At 39.2% G+C, this 21,850-nt stretch overlaps 1 protein-coding gene across 9 annotated transcripts; it reads right to left on the bottom strand.

Annotated features, from left to right (window-relative positions):
* Positions 1-847: 847 nt before the first annotated feature.
* On the bottom strand, positions 848-21,268 carry LOC107810086 (uncharacterized). 9 transcript variants are annotated; one of them, XM_075256464.1, is made up of 13 exons: positions 21,041-21,268; positions 19,780-19,936; positions 19,496-19,620; positions 18,469-18,613; positions 17,442-17,683; positions 17,185-17,262; positions 3,980-4,305; positions 3,793-3,903; positions 3,225-3,712; positions 2,021-2,189; positions 1,614-1,853; positions 1,369-1,503; positions 848-1,199 (listed from the first exon to the last, which is right to left on the bottom strand). In XM_075256464.1, exons 3-13 carry the CDS (start codon positions 19,599-19,601, stop codon positions 1,068-1,070), a joined length of 2,172 nt encoding a protein of 723 aa, XP_075112565.1. In that variant the 5' UTR covers positions 19,602-19,620; positions 19,780-19,936; positions 21,041-21,268; the 3' UTR covers positions 848-1,067. The 9 variants fall into 9 exon arrangements, with proteins under 9 accessions (XP_075112565.1, XP_075112570.1, XP_075112568.1 ...); XM_075256469.1 differs by having other exon boundaries at positions 17,442-17,663; positions 21,041-21,223; XM_075256467.1 differs by having other exon boundaries at positions 17,442-17,678; positions 21,041-21,223.
* Between the last annotated feature and the right edge of the window lie 582 nt (positions 21,269-21,850).

Consider the following 21,850-nt stretch of genomic DNA (forward strand, 5'->3'; position numbering starts at 1 on the left):
ACCCCGTACAATTTTTACCTTTTATTTTAATTAGGGAATATACTTTAGCAGTTTTTGAGGTTTGTTTACTGTTAATTGCATCATTTTAAACCATTTGACCTTAAATTTTGCAGAGTTGAGAGCACTCGTCGGTATGAACTCTTTTGTGCTAATTTAGTTAAATGGACAGTCCAGTGCACAAAACATCCCCAATATTCATACAGGATTCGGAGAAGGATCGCACCCTTTGAGGTATGATGCAAACAGTTTATCTTAATGGAAGCATTAATGATTGTTTTTACAACTATAAGTCACATGAAAACAATTTTACCATTATTTCAAGTTTCCATTTTATTTTGTGCTAATTTAGTTGGTTTTAATTTTATTTTATTTTAAAAGTTGTCGTTAGCAAACGACAAAAATAAACAAAAGAAATTCGAACAAATAAAACTTTCCATTTGGTCTGAAGAATGCATCTCATTTACCAAATGTATTCAACTCTCTTGGTCCCAAAACTGCCCAAACAAACGGGTTATTATCTGGCGAAATACGGAACTAGTAAATTACTAAAAAAAGCGCACCAAGTCAACATTGGAATCGATATAAGTCAGCAGTCCACTTAAATTACCAATTTCCTATGGTATTCAAGAGGCTAGAAGGACAATCAATATCCTTTTTTTTAATCTCTGAATTGAAAATAACACTTCTCTCTTTGGAAAAATTAATTTATAATTTAAGGCACGCAAAAAGCTTGTGCAGAGAGTGTGGAACGGAATAGAATGACCTACCAGCCTCTGTCTAAACAAAGTTATACACGTTCTCAAATATTAAAACTTGTCCAAAACGCATACGATACTTGTGCACCTAATTAGAAAGAAAGAATCAAAGTTGTCCCTTTCACAAGCACTGCGTTTACAATTTTCCGAGTAAATTATACATAAATAAATACATTAAGAAAGAAACTAAATATCAAGAAAAGGAATCCTATCAGAATAACTGTAATGTACATGTAAAGATTGACCAGCCCCAAAGAGAAAAAGGAGGTACCCGTCACTTTACAAGCTCTCATTCTGGTATTGGAAGTTTCTTTATTCCTTCTTCCCTATAATTCTAGTCACCAGACCAAGAGCAACGGTTCTTCCAGATGACCTGAGGGACACCCTTCCGAGAGCTTTACAATTAGAATGCTCGTCGATGCAAACCATCCCTTGCAAAACGACCTAAATCATCACAAACAAGCTTATCGAGATGAGTAATCTTTTTACTGTTAAACTAATGAGCCGATTTTCAACTTACACATGGAGGCAGAAGCACATACCTGCTTCAACCCACCCAAAGAAAAGAAAAGGAAATACACAAAATAAGCATGATAGTTTTTTTGTCAAAAACCTCAATGATAGCATTCTGCTTTGCCAGAAGACATCGAGGTGATTTCTTGGTCTCCTTTCCGGTCTTTGGATCAAGCAATGACAAAATCCTCACAACTCTTGCAGCCTCCTTAGCATGGTGTACAAGAAATTCCAACTGCACAGTTCCAGATATCAAGTTCTCTATAATCATTGACTATACATTAGACATGGCACAGAAATCTCTGAAAATTTTCACTGCAGCAATCCATTAAAGGATGGTAGTACCTGAGAGCCAATTAAAATTGGAATGGAATTGTCCAGGATGAGAACCTTCAGTTCCAAATGATTTGCAACTGGAACAGGAAATTCAGGGTGGCACAAGACACCCCCCTCCATCACGTGATTTGCATCAATACCTTGTAGGTTGATAGTGACACTGTCTCCTGCTTTTGCACTGTTACAAACCTGAGAATCACATTCCAAAGAACGCACTGTTGCCATTTCTCTCGATGGCATAACTAAAACCTGGACATGTTCACAACTCGGTGTTAAATACATAGATATTAGTCTGTCAAGTAAGTCAAAACAAATTTGCAAACATAAACCATTAGGTAAGAAATGACACCCAAAAGCATCTGTTACCTAGAGGAAGAAAGGGTACAAGAAAGGAATTTTTTACTAGTCTCCAGTACCTTATTCCCAGTTTGAAGAGCTCCCCTCTCCAACTTACCGCATATTGACACTTGTCCCTGAGACTGTGCCCTTACAACATCACAAATCGGCAATAAGAATGGCTTCGAGTAATCTCTTTGAGGAAGTTGGAGAGAGTCTATTGCATCCAATAGGCAAGGACCTTGGAACCTGCAAGTTTTGAAAGTCTTGTTCATACTTTATGAGTTTGTCAAGAATCAAGACAACAAGGGTACCTCGACTAATTTGTGTTAAGCCAACTAAATTTTTTCGATAAGCCAATATCAGTCAACTGCACCTCAATCCCAAATTAATTGGATTCAGACAATTGAATCCTCCATTTCCATTCCGCTCTATTCAAGTCTATTTCATTTCAATTCTAAATAATATCGGAAGCAGATTGGAGATTCTTAAAATTAAAAGTTCTCTAAATCTCAAACTTATCTATACAAGGGATAAAGTTTTCTGACCAAATAACACACTCTTGAAACGCATTAATCTAATGTAAGCATAATACAAGTATTATCCAAAAAAAAAAAAAAAAATGCAAGCACAATACAACTAAGCATTAATCTCAACTAGTTGGTATTGCCTAAATGGATCTATTATTTTCAATGTATTCCTTTCTTAGCTAAATCGGCACTGATTCTAGAGGTTGTAGGTTCTTTAAGACAATCCCTCATCATTTTATGTCTGCCTCATCCCCTTTCATCATCTTCAATCATTATCTTGCGCAACCTACTAACTGGTGCACATGGAGGTCTATGCAGGATATGGGGAATAATCTCACACGATATTCTATCATTTTGTTCTCTATGTGTTCTCTAGTGTTATTTGTCGAATGTGTCATCTGTAATCTGAATTACTGTATATACCAACAAGATTCATCTTATGGATTATGTTGGATTTTATTGGTCCAATATTCACTTCCATATACATTGTAGAACTACAATTACTAAGCAAAATTTAACTCATTGCACAATCATCATCTTAACAAGTAAATTAGACCTTTAGGTTATTTATATCTAGAAGAATTTCGCTATTTTAAATTTCAGCTACCTGTTATTTAAGAACTCTTTGTTATGCGTGATAAAGTTGAGAGATGTGACTAACATTAATTATACTAGTAAGGTTGTGCTTTCGTAGACCCACACACCCGTACCACAAAAACAGAGGGAAAAGGAGGATGTTGGCTAGTAGGCTAACCAGGATGACAACTGCGCTTCTGCTGGACCTGTCACCAAATTTTGGTTTTCCATGGCACTTACGGGAATCCATGCTACTGAAGAATCTTTAAACTTACAAGCACGGAGAAATGTGCCTAATTGTTTCTTAATTGCATTAAATCGTTCTTTGGAGTATCCCACTGCGTCCATTTTGTTAACAGCAATTATAATCTGATCCACCCCAAAGCTTTTGATAAGTTGTGCATGCTCCCTCGTCTGACCTCCAGTAGCATCAATACCTGCTTCAAATGCACCTACTGAAGCATCAATTACAAGAATTGCTGCATCTGCTTGTGTTGCCCCTGATATCATATTTGGGACAAAGTCCCTGTGACCTGGGGAATCAAGCAGAACAACACGGTAACATTTTGTGTTGAAGTAGGCAACGCCCACTGTCATAGTTATTCCCCTCTCTCTTTCTTCAGCACTCTCATCCAATGCCCAAGCGTAAGCAAACGACCCTTTTCCCTGATTAAATAGACAATAGACTTGTCAATAAACTTGTAAAAATTTGGAAATATCATACAAAAAGGATGAAGAATATTCACTTGTAGCTTGGCCTCTTTTTCATATTTGTGCATTTCTTTCTGGGATATCCGCCCCAAAAGATGTAGCAACCTTCCTGACAGCGTTGACTTCCCAGAATCCACATGGCCAACCTACATATTGAAAATTTTGCAACTAAAAAGCAGTGTAATATATATTAAATCAAGAAAATGTAAACGAAGGACTTACAATTGCAAGATTTAGCTGGTTGAAGTTATCTTTTATTCGAGGAGGTTGTACACTTTTCTGAGGCTTATTCTTTGAGCTTGATGTTGCACTGTCACTCTTTCCAGTATCCACACTGCAAGGCTTTGATGATATAGACATGTTCAAGCTGCTTGTAACACCATCATTTCCCCTAGTTTTCGAGGAAGAATCACTATTCTTCAAATCATCTTTTGCTAATGATGTGTATGAGCTTGGATGCGCTTCAGCAGCCAAATCTTTTTTAACTTCAGTACTTAGTTCTTTGCTATTTGATGGGACATTTAACTGTAAGACCTTGTCAGTATCAACTGAAAGGAGAGCAAGAAAGCAAATAACAGATGTCAAACTCTCCAAAAAAAGAAAAAAGATACAAAACGCATAAGAAACAGTTACACAACTTAGTATTCAATACAAACCTAGAAAAGGGTATTTGTGAACCCCAACCTAAGTTATCCAGGGAAAAGAAAAGGGGGAAAAAAGGTTTCATGAAAAGCACTAAATTAACAATTCCACGGATATACCTAAATGAATTCTAAGACTCATATTGGGTTTACAAGAAATTTAGGCTAATCATACTGAGTTTACTTGGCAAACCACAAGAAAAAACTTAAAACGCCATGTATTTACTCACTCTTCCAAGGAGAAGAGTAAGAAGATAGTGGTGGACAAAAAAAGTAAGGAGTATTTTGTGCAACCTGGAGGGAAGGAGCAGTAAATAATTGAAAAAACATGATTCACATCACTGTCCAGTTGCAATTCAGAGGGAACAACCAGACACCTTTGCTCTCTCACATAAATTCTCAAAAAAGAGAGATATCTTTTCGACTAGGAGGTCACTTGTAGGGAACCCTCCATCAAGGCTCCATCTTCGTCAATCAGGCCAATGGAATAATGGTTGCTGCATTAATTTATTGATAGGTTTTCAATGTCTTTGACTTATGTTTTGATGATCTAACAAACTTTGTCAAGGACCAGATGGGGAACCTGACACACTTGGGCTACACTGCAAGTTAATGGATTCCAGCTAAATGTGAACTGCTATAGCTTCAGGGGATAGAGAATCAAACAAGGACCTGATACCCTTGTGGTTCCCTCATAGCAGTACGAAGTCAATGGGACACAGCTAGAAGCGGCGTGACTGCCTGCACTATTTCTGCCTGCACTGCACTGTTTCCGGTGGTCACTTATTCTTTGACCAACTAAAGTGCTTACATCATTTCAAGTGATGTCATCAACGTGTATCAACAATGAGTTATATCAAAACATCACTTGAACACTTCAGTTTCTCATTCAAGCCTTTTGGAAAACAGAGAAATTAATTCTCACGAGCTTGAAGAACAAAGTTAAACGCTACTACGGACCAGTTCCTAAAGTTAGTATTTTGTTGTCCTTAGTTGTGTTGTAACTTTGTGATTGTTCTTATTGTATCTCCTAAGTTGCTTAGCAAGAAGCGTTGATTAGGAACCCTATTGTAAAATCCGTAAACTCTCTGTGTTTTTGTTGTGACTAGGTTTAGTCATAAGTTAAATTCTTTGTAATTAGAGAGTGACAAAGTGGCTTGTCGTAAGAGTATCACAAGTTAGTTAAGTTGAATTCTTTATAATGGAGTCATTACAAAGTGGCTTGTAATAGGTGTTTACAAGTTAGTGAAGTTGAAAGCCTACAGGTGTAGGTTGTGGTTTTTGTCCCTTGAGTTGGGATTTTTCCACGTAAAAATCTCGTGTCTTATTTACTTACTGTTTTATTAGCATTCTCAGTACAACCTCATAGAGGACCAGGTACTCTACTGTTTGGTAGACTCATACAAACTAACAATTGGTATCAGAGCGGGTTTCTCCTATCAGGCTAACACTTAGGAAGGAACCTTATGGCTGCTCCACCAAATTTTGAAGAAGGTCAATCTACATGCCGACCACCCAGATTTAATGGACAATACTATGGGTGGTGGAAAACAAGAATGCATGATTTTATCATGGCTGAGGATTCTGAGTTATGGGATGTCATATGTAACGGTACTTATGTTCCAACAAAGGTACTGGAAGAACTTCATTTTCAATGCCAAAAACCAGTAAAGAATACACCGACGCGAACAGGAAAGCTGTGGAGAAGAATGCCAAGAAGATTCTGGTATTTGGAATAGGACCTGAAGAATACAATAGAATCTTCGTCTGTGACACTGCTGATAATAGGCTAGATTTATATAATTTGGCGATTGTTTTTACCCCAGCTTTATCATGTTTCAATGTTATAATATAGTTAAATGATGAAAAATGGGCTATAATTGTGAATTTCACATGTTTCAGGAGTGAGGAGCTTGGATGAGGCTTTATAGCTGTGATTGGAGTTACATTGAAGCAAGAACAAAACCCCTTGGAGCTGAGCACGCGAGAAGACGAGGAAAAGAACAGATGAAATGCAGGCCTAGACTAGAGCGTCCACTAGCGCGACTGCGCTAGCCCAGATGGTCGAGGCAGAATGTTAGTCCACTAGCGCGGCCGCGCTAGTCCAGTTCCGGAAGACTAATTTTCAGGGGTAAACTTGGAAGTCTGGGGGGAAATTCACTTAACCTATAGAAGGTCAAGCTCGCCCAATGAGGTATTATGCAGCTTTTGATAGCTTAGTGCAAGAAAAGGAGAGGCAAGAGGCAAGGAGGAGGATTCAACATCAAGTTCTTCATTTCTTCCTTTTGTTTTTATGATTTGTGATGAATTTGATTATTGTAGTGATGAACACTAGTATGAGTAGCTAAATATTTATTCTAAGGTTTGATGGAACCTATTGAAGTATGAAGTTCTTGATTGTGTTAATATAGTTTGTCATTTTAATCTCTATTTGTTCAACTACATGCTTGTTGTAGTTAATTGACAGGATCATCAATTAGCTGTGCCTATTTAATGTGCATAACTCGGGAGAGAGTGCATATTTAGGTAATTGTTGAACAACACCACTCCCAAAATATATGAGGGATCAATAATTGTGGGTTTAAAGGCGGGATTAGGAATAATGAAGCCTTGGGTGCAATCTAAAGTGAGTTGTAATAAACAAAGCCCGCTAGCGTATCTCGGGAGAGTGCGTCTGGTAAATTATCGTGATTACTCGGGAGAGATTTACGGTAAGAGGAGTGCTCATGATTGATAGAGATGATTTGGTGATTCTATATTAAGCATAACCTGAAGGGATTCCATCAATAGGGGAAATTATAGCCTTAGAACCTTCTCTTAATTGTTACAACTAAATCATAGTTATTTTTAAGCTGTTTAATTACATTCATTCTTAGTTAGTAGAGATACCATCAATTGTTATTGACAATGTTTGGGAAGTTGATTCCGTAGAGTTTAGTACATCTAACGAAAGTAATTGATAGGTTAATTCCTTGTGGGTTCGACTTTGGGCTAAATACCCAGATTGTATTTGCAACGTCCGCGTATCCTTTTTATAAGGCATAGTTGGGCGTGACCAACTGCCACGGAGATATGGGAAGCTTTGCAAACAGCTCATGAGGGAACCACCCAAGTAAAACAATCTAAGATTGATATGCTTACTACCGAGTATGAACTCTTCAGGATGAAGGACGATGAATCTATTCAAGATATGCACACAAGATTCACTTCCATCATAAATGAGTTACACTCACTTGGTGAAACCATTCCTAGGAACAAGCTAGTGAGGAAAATCCTCAGTATTCTGCCTAGTCCATGGGAAAGCAAGGTGAATGTTATTACTGAGTCAAAGGACTTGCAGGAGCTGACCACAGAAGAGCTGGTTGGAAATCTGAAGACCTACGAGATGAAGAGGAAGATAGACAGTGAAAGAAGAGAATCAAAGAAAGAAAAGAACCTGGTAATCAAAGCTAATAGCACTCAAGTGAGGAAGACGGTGACATGGCTTACTTAACCAAAAGATTTCAGAAGATGGTCAGAAGAAATGGAGAAATGCTAAAAAGGGGCAGCTCTAGCAAACCAAAAAACTATGATCTCTGTCATAAGTGTGGAAAGCCTGGACACTTCATCAAAGATTGTCCTCTCTTGAAGCAAGATTTCTCCAAGTACAACCCTGAGAAAGCAGCTAAGAGGAACCCGGTTCCTCTCAAGAACTTCAAAAGAAAGAGATCTGCTGACCATGGGATGAAACAGGCTCTTGCTGCATGGTGGGATTCCTCTAGTGAGTCAGAAGATGAAACTGATGCTAGCGATAGTTCCATGATGGCAGTTGAAAGCGAGGAAAATGAATATGACTCAACTTTTGCTTTGATGGCCCAATCAGATGATGATGAAGACGATGACGACAAAGAGGTAAATTTCAGGGATGTTCAGAGAAATCTGAAATCCTACTCTCCTAAGAAACTTATGTCTTTAGCTAATGTATTGATTGATGCCTATCATAACCTTGTGGAGGATAAGGATGACCTGATCTTAGAACTAGGGGAAGCTGATAAAACAAGAGATGATCTCTTGGTAGAAATTGCAGACCTTAGGGAAACAATGGAAGGACTAGGAACTAAGTCTAAACCTGGAAATACTGGAAAAGAAAAAGAGATAGCCAGTGAGGAACACATTAGGCTTGAAAATGAGTTGAAAGCTGTGAGAACTAGGATGTGTGTTGAAACTGAGAAAAACAAGCACCTCCAAACTGAACTGGAAAGAGTAAAAATTGATCTTGAAAAGTCCCTAAAGTGGACCTGGCCCTCAGAAGCTATAACTGCCATGTACACTAATAATGGTGGAAACAGGAAGGGAATAGGGTTCCAAAGGGAGAAAACTCCTTACAATCCTCACACCAATTACGTCACTGTTCCTGATAACTGGCTTTGTACCCACTGTGGGAACAATGGGCACTTCAAAGAAAATTGTCAGGCCAGGGTTCAATCTGTTCAGAAAAACAAAGTGTTTGCTGAAAAAGTGACTACAAAAGAGGGACCAGGTTCCACTCAAAAAACGCATATTACCCGCATGGACTAAAAGAGCTCTTATTCATCCTCTTTCTTACTACAAGGGACCCAAACTTGCTTGGGTTCCTAAAACTAACTCTTGATCTTTTTGTGCAGGGAAAAGTGAAAGAAAGCGGTCAACAATGGTTCATGGATAGTGGGTGTTCAAAGCACATGACTGGGAACACCATGGACTTTCTTTCACTAAAAGCCTTGCAAGGAGGGAGTGTATACTTTGGCAATGGGAAAAAGAGGTACATTCTTGGAGTTGGAAAAGTCGGAAAGTCACTCACTCATTCTATTGAAAATGTGTACTATGTCAACGGCCTTAAGTGCAGTCTCTTGAGTGTCTCCCAGATCTGTGATAAAGGAAACAAGGTGGAATTCTTGTCCAAGATATGTACAGTTACTGATCTGGTAACCGGTGAAGTGGTACTTGTGGCCAAGAGATACAAGAACATCTATGTTGATGATTTCGAATCCTTACAAAGTGGTAATCTGAGTTGTCTAAAAGCTGTTGATGATGATGTTGAACTGTGGCACAGAAAATTGGGGCACGCAAGCTTTTCTCTTCTGAACAAACTAATTCAGAAGGACCTGGTCCATGGTCTGCCCATGTCAAAGTTCAAGGTGCAAAAAGTTTGTGATGCCTGTGCCAGAGGAAAACATGTGAAGTCCTCTTTTAAGTCTAAAAGGGATGTGAGCCCCTCAAAGCCACTCGAGCTTCTGCATATGGACCTATGTGGTCCTATGAGAGTGCAAAGCAGGGCAGGAAAAAGATACATTTTCGTGATAGTGGATGACTACTCCAGATTCACATGGACTTTGTTTCTCAAAACTAAAGATGAAACATTTGAGGTGTTTGTGGCATTTGTGAAGAAAATATAGGTGAAGATGGAGCTTGGAGTCGCATGCATTAGATTAGATCATGGAACAGAATTTGACAATGCCAAATTTGATTATTTCTGCAATGAAAATGGCATCACTCACAACTTCTCAGCTCCCAGAACTCCCCAGCAAAATGGAGTAGTGGAAAGGAAGAACAGAACTGGCAAGAACAATGTTAATCGACAGTGGAATTGCAAAGAACTTCTGGGCTGAAGCGGTCAACACTGCCTGCTACTTGGTGAACAGGTGCATGATCAGACCACTCCTGAACAAAACCTCATATGAGTTGTTGAATGGAAGGAAACCCAAGTTGACTCACCTAAGAATATTTGGGTGCAAATGCAATGTTCTCAATAATGGAAAGGAACAGCTTAGTAAATTTGATGCCAAAAGCGATGAAGGAATATTTTTGGGCTACTCTTCTCAAAGCAAAGCGTACAAGATATACAATAAGCGGACTCAATGTGTTGAGGAAAGTGTTCATGTTATTTTTGATGAGTCTTATCCATCCTGTGAGAAAAGTGCGGAAGAAGATTAAGATGGAGAACCCTTACTAGTCCCTGGTGAAGTCATTGACATGACAAATGGAAAGGCAGATATGATGAGCCAAGTAAAAGAGCTGAGTAAAGACAATGCTGCCTCATCTTCAATGGAACCAGCTACTTCAATTACAACCACTGAAGCTGAAGAAAGAATGGTTGACGCAGTTCAGGGTACTCCACTAGCATCTGAGAGAAGAACACAGGAAAACCAGTCAAATGTACCACATTCTCTACAAACGAACCCCAGACGTCTAACTGGAGACACAAAAGCTCTCATCCTCTTGACAACATAATCACCCCTCTAGATTCCAGAGTACAAACCAGGTCAAATGCCAGAAATTCACTTGCCTTCTCAGCCTTTCTCTCCCAAATAGAACCCGTGAATATCAAGGAAGCCTTGAAAGATGCGGATTGGATTACAGCCATGCAAGATGAGTTACATCAATTTGAAAGGAACAATGATCGAACCATTATAGGAACCAGGTGGGTGTTCAGGAACAAGCTTGATGAACATGGAAATATCACAAGGAACAAGGTCAGGCTAGTGGTTCAAGGCTAGAATCAGGAGGAAGGGATTGATTATGATGAAACGTTTGCTCCGGTCGCTCGCATGAAAGCTATTAGAATTCTAATAGCTTTCGCATCTCACATGGAATTCACCTTATTCCAAATGGATGTCAAAAGTACTTTTCTGAATAGACTTCTTAAGGAAGAAGTCTATGTGAAGCAACCTCCGGGGTTTAAATGTCATGAACACCCTGATTATGTGTTTAAACCGGACAAAGCATTGCATGGGTTGAAGCAGGCTCTTAGAGCATGGTATGAAAGGCTGTCAAAGTTCCTCTTGGAAAATGGTTTTAAAAGAGGGAAAATTGACAACACACTGTTCCTAAAGAAACGGGGAAGGAACCTGCTCATTGCTCAGGTCTATGTTGATGATATCATTTTTGGGGCAACAGCTGAGTCTCTGTGTGAAGAATTTGCAAAACTCATGGAAAGTGAGTTTGAAATGAGCATGATGGGGGAACTAAACTTCTTGGGTCTTCAAGTAAAACAGTCCTCAAAGGGTACATTCATTTGTCAGCAAAAATACATCAGGGAGCTCTTGAAGAGGTTTGACATGGAGGCATCAAAGGTAGGGGTGTCAATGGTTCGGTTCAGCCGGTTATTTTATAAAATTTGTACCATACCAATTTTTCGGTTATTCTATTATGTATAACCAAAATTAGACTTTTCGAAACCGTCCCAATCATGTCGGTTTCTCTTCGGTATCGGTACGGTTCGGTTAATTTTCGGTATTTTTTTTAATCATGTAAAATTCACCGGTAGAAGTAGAATGCAATAACATACACTATTTTATTGGACTTAGCAAAACTATCTAGACATTTTTACTGTTTAAAGGGTGATGAATTAAAAAAAAAAGATGGCTAGAGTATAGATCCATCAACTATTCTACAATAGCGTAAAAGAAATCAAACAAAGGCAAAGAAAATATAAATCACACGAGTTGAAAGAAATACCAAGCTGGGACTCAAGAATAAAATCTATAGAAGATTAAATATTCAAAAAGATAAATCCAAATTATATGAAAGGAAACATATTCAATACATTGTAGTTTGCTACTCATAATCGCTAGAATACTTTGTGTCTTGCTAATAAAGATACTTGAAATAACTTAGTTTAAGTAGAAGTAGCATAATAGGTTTTAAGAATTAGTATTTTGAGTTTAATTACTTGTTGGCTTGTAATAGTTTTCATAATTCCAAGGCCCAAAGAAAATTTAATGCATTATTACTTTTAAACTTACTAAATAAATATATTTTCTACATGTAAAATTTATTCGGTACGGTTCGGTATTTTTTCGGTTTATTTTTATAAAATAAAAAACCTACCCTAATTATCGGTGCGGTTACAGATTTATATAAAAACCTACGATTTCTTAAAAAGAAACTCAAAAATCGGTTCGGTGCGGTACGGTTTGGTCGGTTTAGTCGGTTTTCGAATATCCATTGACACCCCTAATCAAAGGTGATAGATACTCCCATTGTGACAGCCACTCGACTGGACATGGATGAAACTGGATCTCCTGTGAATCAAACCATGTATAGAGGCATCATTGGGTCTCTTCTCTATCTTACTGCCAGCAGACCTGATATTGTCTTCAGTGTGGGGCTATGTGCAAGGTTTCAATCAAATCCCAAGGAATCTCATTTGAAAGCTGCCAAAAGAATTCTGAGATACCTTAAAGAAACACAAGACATGGTTCTTTATTATTCCTCATGCGACAAGTTTAATCTCATTGGATATGTTGATGCAGACTATGTAGGTTATCTTGTGGACAGGAAAAGCACTTCTAGAATGGCTCACTTTCTAGGATCATGTCTCATCTCCTGGGGAACTAGGAAGCAAAATTCAGTAGCTCTTTCAACAGCTGAAGCAGAATATGTAGCTGCAGCATCCTGCTGTGCTCAACTCCTATGGATTAAGCAGCAACTGGAAGATTTTGGGGTACACACTGAGAGTGTGCCCCTTCTATGTGACAACATCAGTGCACTCAACATGGCCAAGAATCTAGTTCAACACAAAAGGACCAAGCATATTGATGTGAGGCATCACTTTCTGAGGGACAATGTGGAGAAAGGGTTGATCTGTATGAAATTCTGTAGAACAGAAGACCAAATTGCAGATATCTTCACCAAAGCATTAAGTAGGGAACATTTTGAAAGAAACAGAGTGAAGCTGGGGATGCTAAAGCCCAATTGAGGACCTGATTCCTCATCATTTGGCTATGAAAATCACCTTCAGGTAAAACTAGCTAAAAGTGTTTTCTGGTCAAGTCTAACTCACTTCAATATCGTTGCAGGTAAACACGCATAATGAGTATAGAAGCTGTAAATACAGTGCATGGACGATAAAAGAGGATTGATACTTTCAAATAATAGGTCAAGAACCTGGTTCTTGTACCTAAGGTGAGTAGTTCTGTGCATTCTTTAATACACATCTTAAAAAGGTACAAAAAACATCTGCCATGTCATCCACCTTTTCAGATCCTGCTATCACGTCTCTTCACTTCAAATCGTTCCATCTACCTCTGAAACGTTGCACTTCTTCATGCACAACCGCCGTTTCAGAACCGGTCCCTATCTCTCTCTTCATAATTATCCATCCTTAATAAAACCCTCTTCTTTTCTCCACAAACCATAAGTTTTCCATTAGAACTTCCTAGAGTACCTTCACTCCATCTTTTCAATGGCTGATACAAACTCCGACATCCCTGCCTCAGTCATCCCTGGTACTGAAAATCCTATGGAGTCTTCCGTCCCCTCTAAGTCTTTTATAACCACTCCTACTCTCCCCGCTGAAATCACTCCTCACCCAGATTCCCCGTCTCTCTCCATTTCAGAAACCCCTAAAATTGTTGATTCATCCTCTCTATCTTCTGAGGTTCCCACTAATCAAAGAACAAGGTCAAAGCAATGAGGTCGCAGAGGGTTCCGCTATTGTTACTGCAGATTCCGTAGTGGCAGTGGTGCCGATTGAGGAAGAAAATGATGGAACTATCTTTGTGGTATCTGTTGACGGTGTCCTTCATGAGATAATTTCTCAGAAAAACGAGGTACAAGGTATGGGGGAAGAAGGAGCCATAGCGACTGTTGAGGACGCTGCACTAGCAGAAACTACTAGGCCCTCACATGAGGCACCTGATCCCTCTCCATAGGACCCAGGTCAGGGGTCTCATTCCCAGGACAGTTCTGCTCTTGCATTTGCTGTTGCGCCTCTAGACATTCAAGCTCCTAAGATGAGGTCCAGTGATGAGGAGGATTTAGACAACCCGACTCTTGATGCGTTCATAATTAAGTGAAGGGTGGTGTCCACTCCTAAGTCTTCCACCAAGCGACCTACTACCACGTTGCAAGCTAAAGTGGCCTACGACTCTGCCCTTCAAAAGAGCCAAAAAAGTAGTAAGAAGCAAAGGAGGAGGTTGATGAAAGATAATGTGCCCATATGTGTTAAAGCAGTCCTTGTGGTAGAAGTGGAAGAGGAAACACCAGAAGAACCTGGTTCATTGGTGAGACGGTCCCAGAAGAAGCAGCAGCCTGCTTCAGTAGAGAGAGTTTCAACCCCCAGTTCCAAGTTGAAGGATGTTGTGAGTGAGTCCTCGATGTCTGATGAGGATGTGTTAATCAAGCCTAAGGGAAAAGAGAAATCAAGTGGTGGGAAGTCCGGCAAATGCAAGTCTGAAACTATTCATCAACCTGGTTCTGTGAAGAGACTGAGGAGTGAAGGCAGTTCCGTTTCAGAACGCCTAAGGCATCAAAAGGTTATGTTGGGTCGTACGTTTGACCCAGCAATCTCTGAGATGGCTGGTATGCGACAAGTTCTTGAAATGGTTGAGTTTCAACGATGGGCGCACCTATTCCAAATAGATGCACCTAAGGTATATGAGGTTCAAAGTTTCTTTGCTAGCCTTTTTCCCGTTGAGACCGACCACATTTGTGCTTTGGTGAACGGAGTAGATATCGTGTTCGATGTAAAGGTACTTGGGGAAATTCTTAAAGTCCCTACAGTTGGTGTGTCCGGTGTGAAGGATGTGTGTCAGTATAATTTCCGAAACACCGTGGTAAAAGACAATGCGAACCAAAAGGGGGATCAGATCCACAAAAAGGCATTACTCCCTGTTTATCAACTGCTTTTCGAATTGGTAAACAAAGTTCTATTGCCTCGTGCTGAAAGAAGGTCCATGACTTCTAAGTCTGACCTGTTTTTGATGGAACAACTCTGGATATCTTTACTCTTGTAAGTCTGTCTGCTATTATGATTGAACACATGCAAAAGGTAGCAACCTTCAAGAATGGTAATCATGGCCTTCCCTGCGGGTTTCTGCTTATGCGAGTGTTTAAGTTCTTCGAGGTGCCATTGGGGCAAGGCAAGGTAGGGACTAAGAAGCAGACTTTCTCAAAGACAACGTTGGAAGAATGCGAGTGCATAGAAAAGAATAGGGGGTAGGAAGTACATCAACCGTCTCACAGTTCATTAATGCTCAAAATAGTGCAACTGAGGAGATTCGCCGGTTGAAGGCTAGGAATGCTATCCTGGAAGGTCAGCAAGCCCAAGGGGTTCCGGCGTCAAATGATGAAGTAGCTCGTTTGACAAAAGAGAATGTTGATCTCAGGGCGCAAGTAGAGAACTTGAAAGTAGAACTGCTCAATGAGCAAAAGTCGACCAATGCCCGAATAGACCTAGTTCTCCAAACACTTGTTGCAGCCCTCCCAGCCCCCTAAGAACCCCTTCAGTGACCAGTTTCTGGAATGTTTCTTTTAAATTTTCTAGCTGATGTTTTGTTTTCTTTTTTTTGATGTGGTTGGGATGAAACAGTAATGCTCCCGTCTTAACAGTCCAATGTTGCCTTTGCTTAAAATCTTTGTCTATATAAAATTTATCCTCTTTTATTGTCTCATTGCTTGAATTTTAAATTATCTTCTCTATCATGTTGTGTGCACATATGTGGCATGAGTTAGCTAGGTTGGACTTCTTTATGTTGTTTGACTGTTTGTGTCTTTTTAATGATGCCAAAAGGGGGAATAAATAAAGTATCGAGATAAAGATAAAAGTCAGGGAGAACATGATTCCAAAAGGAAGGCATAAAGTCAGAGGGAACTTATGAGTTCCTGTTACTTTATCTGGTTCTCTTGCTCTAAATACACGTTATCAATGTTTAAGTTTCTCATCATCAAAAAGGGGGAAATTGATACGTTTTCAATGTCTTTGACTTATGTTTTGATGATCTAACAAACTTTGTCAAGGACCGGATAGGGAACCTGACACACTTGGGCTACACTGCAAGTTAATGGATTCCAGCTAAATGTGAACTGTTATAGCTTCAGGGGATAGAGAATCAAACAAGGACCTGATACCCTTGTGGTTTCCTCATAGCAGTACGAAGTCAATGGGACACGGCTGGAAGCGACGTGACTGACTGCATTGTTTCTGCCTGCACTGCACTGTTTCCAGTGGCCACTTATTCCTTGACCAACTAAAGTGCTTACATCATTTCAAGTGATGTCATCAAGGTGTATCAACAATGAGTTATATCAAAACATCACTTGAACACTTCAGTTTCTCATTCAAGCCTTTTGAAAAACAGAGAAATTAATTCTCACGAGCTTGAAGAACAAAGTTAAACGCTACTACGGACCAGTTCCTAAAGTTAGTATTTTGTTGTCCTTAGTTGTGTTGTAACTTTGTGATTGTTCTTATTGTATCTCCTAAGTTGCTTAGCAAGAAGCGTTGATTAGGAACCCTCTTGTAAAATCCGTAAACTCTTTGAGTTTTTGTTGTGACTAAGTTTAGTCATAAGTTAAAGTCTTTGTAACTAGAGAGTGACAAAGTGGCTTGTGGTAAGAGTATCACAAGTTAGTTGAGTTGAATTCTTTGTAATGGAGTCGTTACAAAGTGGCTTGTAATAGGTGTTTACAAGTTAGTGAAGTTGAAAGCCTACAGGTGTAGGTCGTGGTTTTTGTCCCCTTGAGTTGGGATTTTTACGTGAAAAATCCCGTGTCTTATTTACTTACTGTTTTATTAGCATTCTCAGTACAACCTCATAGAGGACCAGGTACTCTACTGTTTGGTGGACTCATACAAACTAACATTTACTGATTGTAGGTACTTTCTATTCAATTTCTAATTCATATTTGCAGTTAACTAAAGCGAGTGCAACCTCCACCATTGGCTCCACGGACTTCAATTCTAGAAGCACTCTTTCCCTAACAAGAGAACATCTTAAGGAAATAGGACACAAAATAATTGAATCAGAAGCATGAATAGAGTACCTTTGGGACGTAATCTGGATGGTATTATTCCACTCAGTACTGAATCATCTGGAGACTGGGAGTCAAACTTGAAAGGTACTGCACCATCATTAGCATATGTGAGAAAATGAATTAAAAGCAAAGATGGCCAAATACTGAACAGGGATAGAAGTATGATAATGTAGCAAACACAATTTTTCAAGCAAAGGGGAGGGAAAAAAAGGAAGTGCACAATTTATGTCTATAGACTGGCATCCTGGGCTGGAGCATGTGCAGACCTATATCAATCTTGCAATGGCTTTGAGAACAAAAAGCTCTGTGTAAATCATGAAACTGTCCACACATATTTCCAGGCTTGTAGAGGTTAAAGCAGTCTTCGGTCTTAAAAGAGTAATTCTGTGCTTCAAAATTTACAGCCTTTTTTGGTTTCTGAAGCAGCAGTGAAGCAAACAGAGACTTGGCCATTACAGATGCTCCAGAATCTTTACATATGCCACCAACTGCATGGGAACCATCTACTCTATGAAGCAGCAAGCAGACCACACATGAAACAACAAACAAAACAGATAAAACCTATATATAATGATGTAAAAATAGGTATGTTGTCCATATAAGATAGGGACCCTTGATAACTTTTAAAATAGGCAGACTAAGAACAGAGTGAGAAAATGCCCAAAACCTTCAAATAAGAATTGCTCTGTAAAAGGTAGATAAATAAAGCATGAAATAACATTAAGAGATGGACTACCCATGTAATACTTCTATTTCCCTAGCCTCCAAAGAGAATGGTTTCTCATGTTCTGTAATATGCTTTGGTGCATAGAGCAAGTAAGCAAAGCAGTTCACATGTTTACTAAATGGCAACGACAAATTTCAGAGACAGCATACAAGTGCAGCAGTAGCTATAAATAAACCATGAAACAACATCAAGCAGAATGCGACCAAAGGACTACCCACAGGAACAGTTCCTCTTCCCAGCCCCAAAAAAGAAAATGCTTTCTCATGCCCTGGCCCATACTGCTAGTATTCACAAGTGTACTATAGGGTAGTACCAAATTTCATAGAGAACATATATAGACCAGCAGACAAGTTAGCTATAAGGATGAAATAACATCAAGGAGAATTGTAACCAATCAAATGGAAACAGACAGTTCCCCTCTCACTGGCGCCCCCAAAAGAAAATATTTTGCAATGAAGATGGAAAATACACTTAGCAAAGCTGTATATAAGTGTGCTAAGCATAGTAACAAATTTCACAGAGACACACATATAGAGAGACTGAGGACAGGTTCATGAGTTGCTAACCTGCATTTTTCGACCAATGGATGACGAAGGACTCCACATATATCACATGCATTCATAGTATCTTCATTATCAAATGTGCAAATGGGACAACGCCAAACCCCAGCATTAACCAACTCCTGTTTTGACCTTGTTTCTGGTGGCGTACCTGTAGAAAATTAATAAAACACATATTGAGTTCTTCAAAGTTCTCTAGCATTTAAGGGTGTCACTATTTCCAGGACCCAAGATCATGGTATTCAACCATAAACGTTTAACTATGCAAAGAAGAAATCTCATTGATATTTCCTGTGTTCTCTCATGTAACAGTCTAACTGGCTGAGAACTTAATGGTTCAACTGATTTATTTGTTATACCGATAAGCATAGTAGAAATAATAGTACTACTTGCAAGCTTAGTGTTGTGCGGAAAACATCGCATTAAGGACCTCAATATAAATGGTCAGGAAGTTGCATAGGATATCATTATCTGTAGAAGAGTACCAAAAATTTTGGGATATTCTAGCATGGAAGGTAAAAATTGAGACGCAGGGGATGTAACTTTTTGAGAGTCCTCCAAGAAGTTAAACAATCATATCTAAAGCCTGGAAATAGTTTAGAGTAGTTTTTTAAGTATTTTTATCCTTCTACGAATCCCAGTGAGTAGTACAGAGCAGCCCCACAGAACAACTACATGTTCTCCACCAACCTACTTCAAGAAACATAGTCAACAACGGAATGATAACCCATTAATGGTGGCTGTAACAGTTCAGAGAAAAATAACACTATACAGCAAGCCATTGCAGTTTAATGGACAATACTATGAATTTCTACCTTGCAGAAATGAGTTTGGAAGTAAATAAAATACTTCTATTCAAATATGACATCGACAAGGGTAAGTCAGCATTACAAAAAGTAATCTCAGTATGATTAATGCCTTCTGCTATTCTTGTTAGTTAAGGGTTTAAGGGGAGATGGAACGGAATTATGCAGCCCCGAGGTCTTAAGCATTGGGAATCTCTCAAGCTCCCTAGAAAGACTGAGGTACTCACCATCTTCCTCTGCATAACCATACCCATCATCATAGTCATAACCGTAATCTTCATAGTCATCAAAATCTTCCTCGTAATTAACTCCATAATTTACCTTACGAGGCATGGTGATCTTTCAGCTATGCCTAAAAATCATGTACTTGAATGGTCATTGTCTTAATAAATCAAAAACCAGAATATCAAAGCTGTGACATAAATGTGTAATCCCAGCAATTCCAACAGTAAAACAGAACAAAATTTTCCTTTATCACGCTGAAATAAAGTTGAATAAGAATGTAATTTACCTTGAAGGTGATGACTTCATTTGGAAAACATCTCCCAACTGATTTAAGGACCAGGAAATCCTATCCGGTCCGTGCAGAAAAATCCATGAAGTCCATGCAGAAGCCAGGAAGACCTTCTCTGTTTGTGCTGAGTGTGGGAGAAGAATATTAAAGTTTCCTGTCCAATCAAAGAAGTGACTACATTGGAGAAAAAAACAAATTAAGTTTATTCATAAAGTTCATCCTTTCTCTGCTCAACAAGTGACTCAGCTTTTCAATCCATTGAAACAAGCTCTCGGAAGTAAGATAGAAGAATTATGAATTCCAATAAATTTGCTTTACGAGTATGATTTTCAATGGATGAGCAATGTCATATACAAGGTATATCTGCCAGTTTCTGTGTTTATCCTCAGTATGTATATGGATGTCCATACGACATGTCTCCTTTTACTGTTTGTTTCAATTCCTTGGAAGAGCCGTGAAGTTTAAAAATAGAGTTGACTAAGAGCCCCAATATAGTAGAATCCACCTAGCTTGTCACCTTAGTAGTTACAAAAGTATAAGACCCAATGGCCACTAGCACACTAGAAACATGAAAAACTTAAGGGGATAGTTAATACCACCATCGGGATATCCAAAGGATTGTTATCCCACATCGTTAATACCCCATTGTCTTAGCTTATACCCATAAAAACAAACATGGGATAAATAAAATACCAAATTCTATCACAGGATTATAATCCTAATCCCGATAACCAAACTACTGTTTAATATGTCAGAAAATATCTTCAGGAAAATAAGTAAGTCACTTTCTGAAAAATATTCCAGTGTTTGGTTTCAACAACAACAAACTCAATATAGTCCCACACGTGTTTGGTTAGTGAACAGAAAATATTTCAGTGTTAAAAAATTTGATAGTTTGATGAAATCTTTTAGTATTAAGGGGTTGATAAACCGTAGTGTCCGACCGTAAAAATTTGTCTAGCCAATGCAAGATCTAAGATAGTCCCTAAAGGACATAATTAGCTCAATGTATTTATTTTCCAGTAATGAAAATAGTAATATACTGAATAGCAAGAAAACACAATGCAGGGGTACTATAGGCCAGATATGTTGTGATTCAGTTTAATGCTCGGAGGGTAAAAAGGTATAGTAAGTAAAATTCAAATTAAACGACAAGAAGCAGAACCGCGTAACAAGTAATTAGGAAGAAACACACACTATTGACAGCATAAAATTACTAAATTTGAAGAGGGAAATCAACAATGGTTTGGGTTCAGACCTTTAGTAAAACAAGGGCGTCAGATGGTGAGCGGAGTATAAAGAATTTCGAATCGTAAGCTTACTGCTGTCAACTCCGGCCAAGAACAAGAATCAGAAAAATACAGTGTTCGAGAGGTGTGATTTTGCTGTAATCCCTGGACAAACCTTTCTTGCTTCCTTTATTTCGGTTTTATGCCTTTCTGTTTCTTTTAGTTTTGGGAAATTTCCTAAATACTGAACCACGGGTGAAAAAGGAGAATAGCGCGGTTAATTGAAAATAATTAAACTTTTGCTCTCAGTTATTAATAAATCTGGTCTTGTTCCTTATAATAGTTAGCCATATTTAATATTGTTGGGCCAAACGCACACGCAAGTATTGTCATGGGCTGCTTTCCAGACATGCCCCATGACCCCTTGGCCGCGCCCCATGGCGGCCTAGCAAGCCTCACAATGCCTAGCGCCATGGTCGGCCCCGTGGTCTTGGCTGCGCCAAGTGACAAGCGCGCATGTGCCTCTGTCGCCCCACCGATGCCTCTCGCCAGCGCCCAAGGGCTGGCCAATGACAACAGCGCCGCGCGCCCTGACAATGCCGCGCGCGCAGATCCTGATGCCTCGCCAGCGCCCAGCTGCAGGCCCATTCCAACAGCGCCTCGCGCACAGACCCTGATGCCAAGCACCAGTGCCCAGCCTCAGGCCAGCACATCAAGTGTCGCGCGCGCCCACAGCAACGCGCGTGCAGACCCTGACCCGCAAGACAAAGATGCTGCCATCGGACTTAGTTTTTCCTTGTAATAATCTAAGTCCTTTTCATTGTAATCATAGGCTAGTT

The sequence above is a fragment of the Nicotiana tabacum genome, chromosome 6 (assembly GCF_000715075.1).
Source record: "Nicotiana tabacum cultivar K326 chromosome 6, ASM71507v2, whole genome shotgun sequence".
In the NCBI taxonomy this organism is placed as follows: domain Eukaryota; kingdom Viridiplantae; phylum Streptophyta; class Magnoliopsida; order Solanales; family Solanaceae; genus Nicotiana; species Nicotiana tabacum.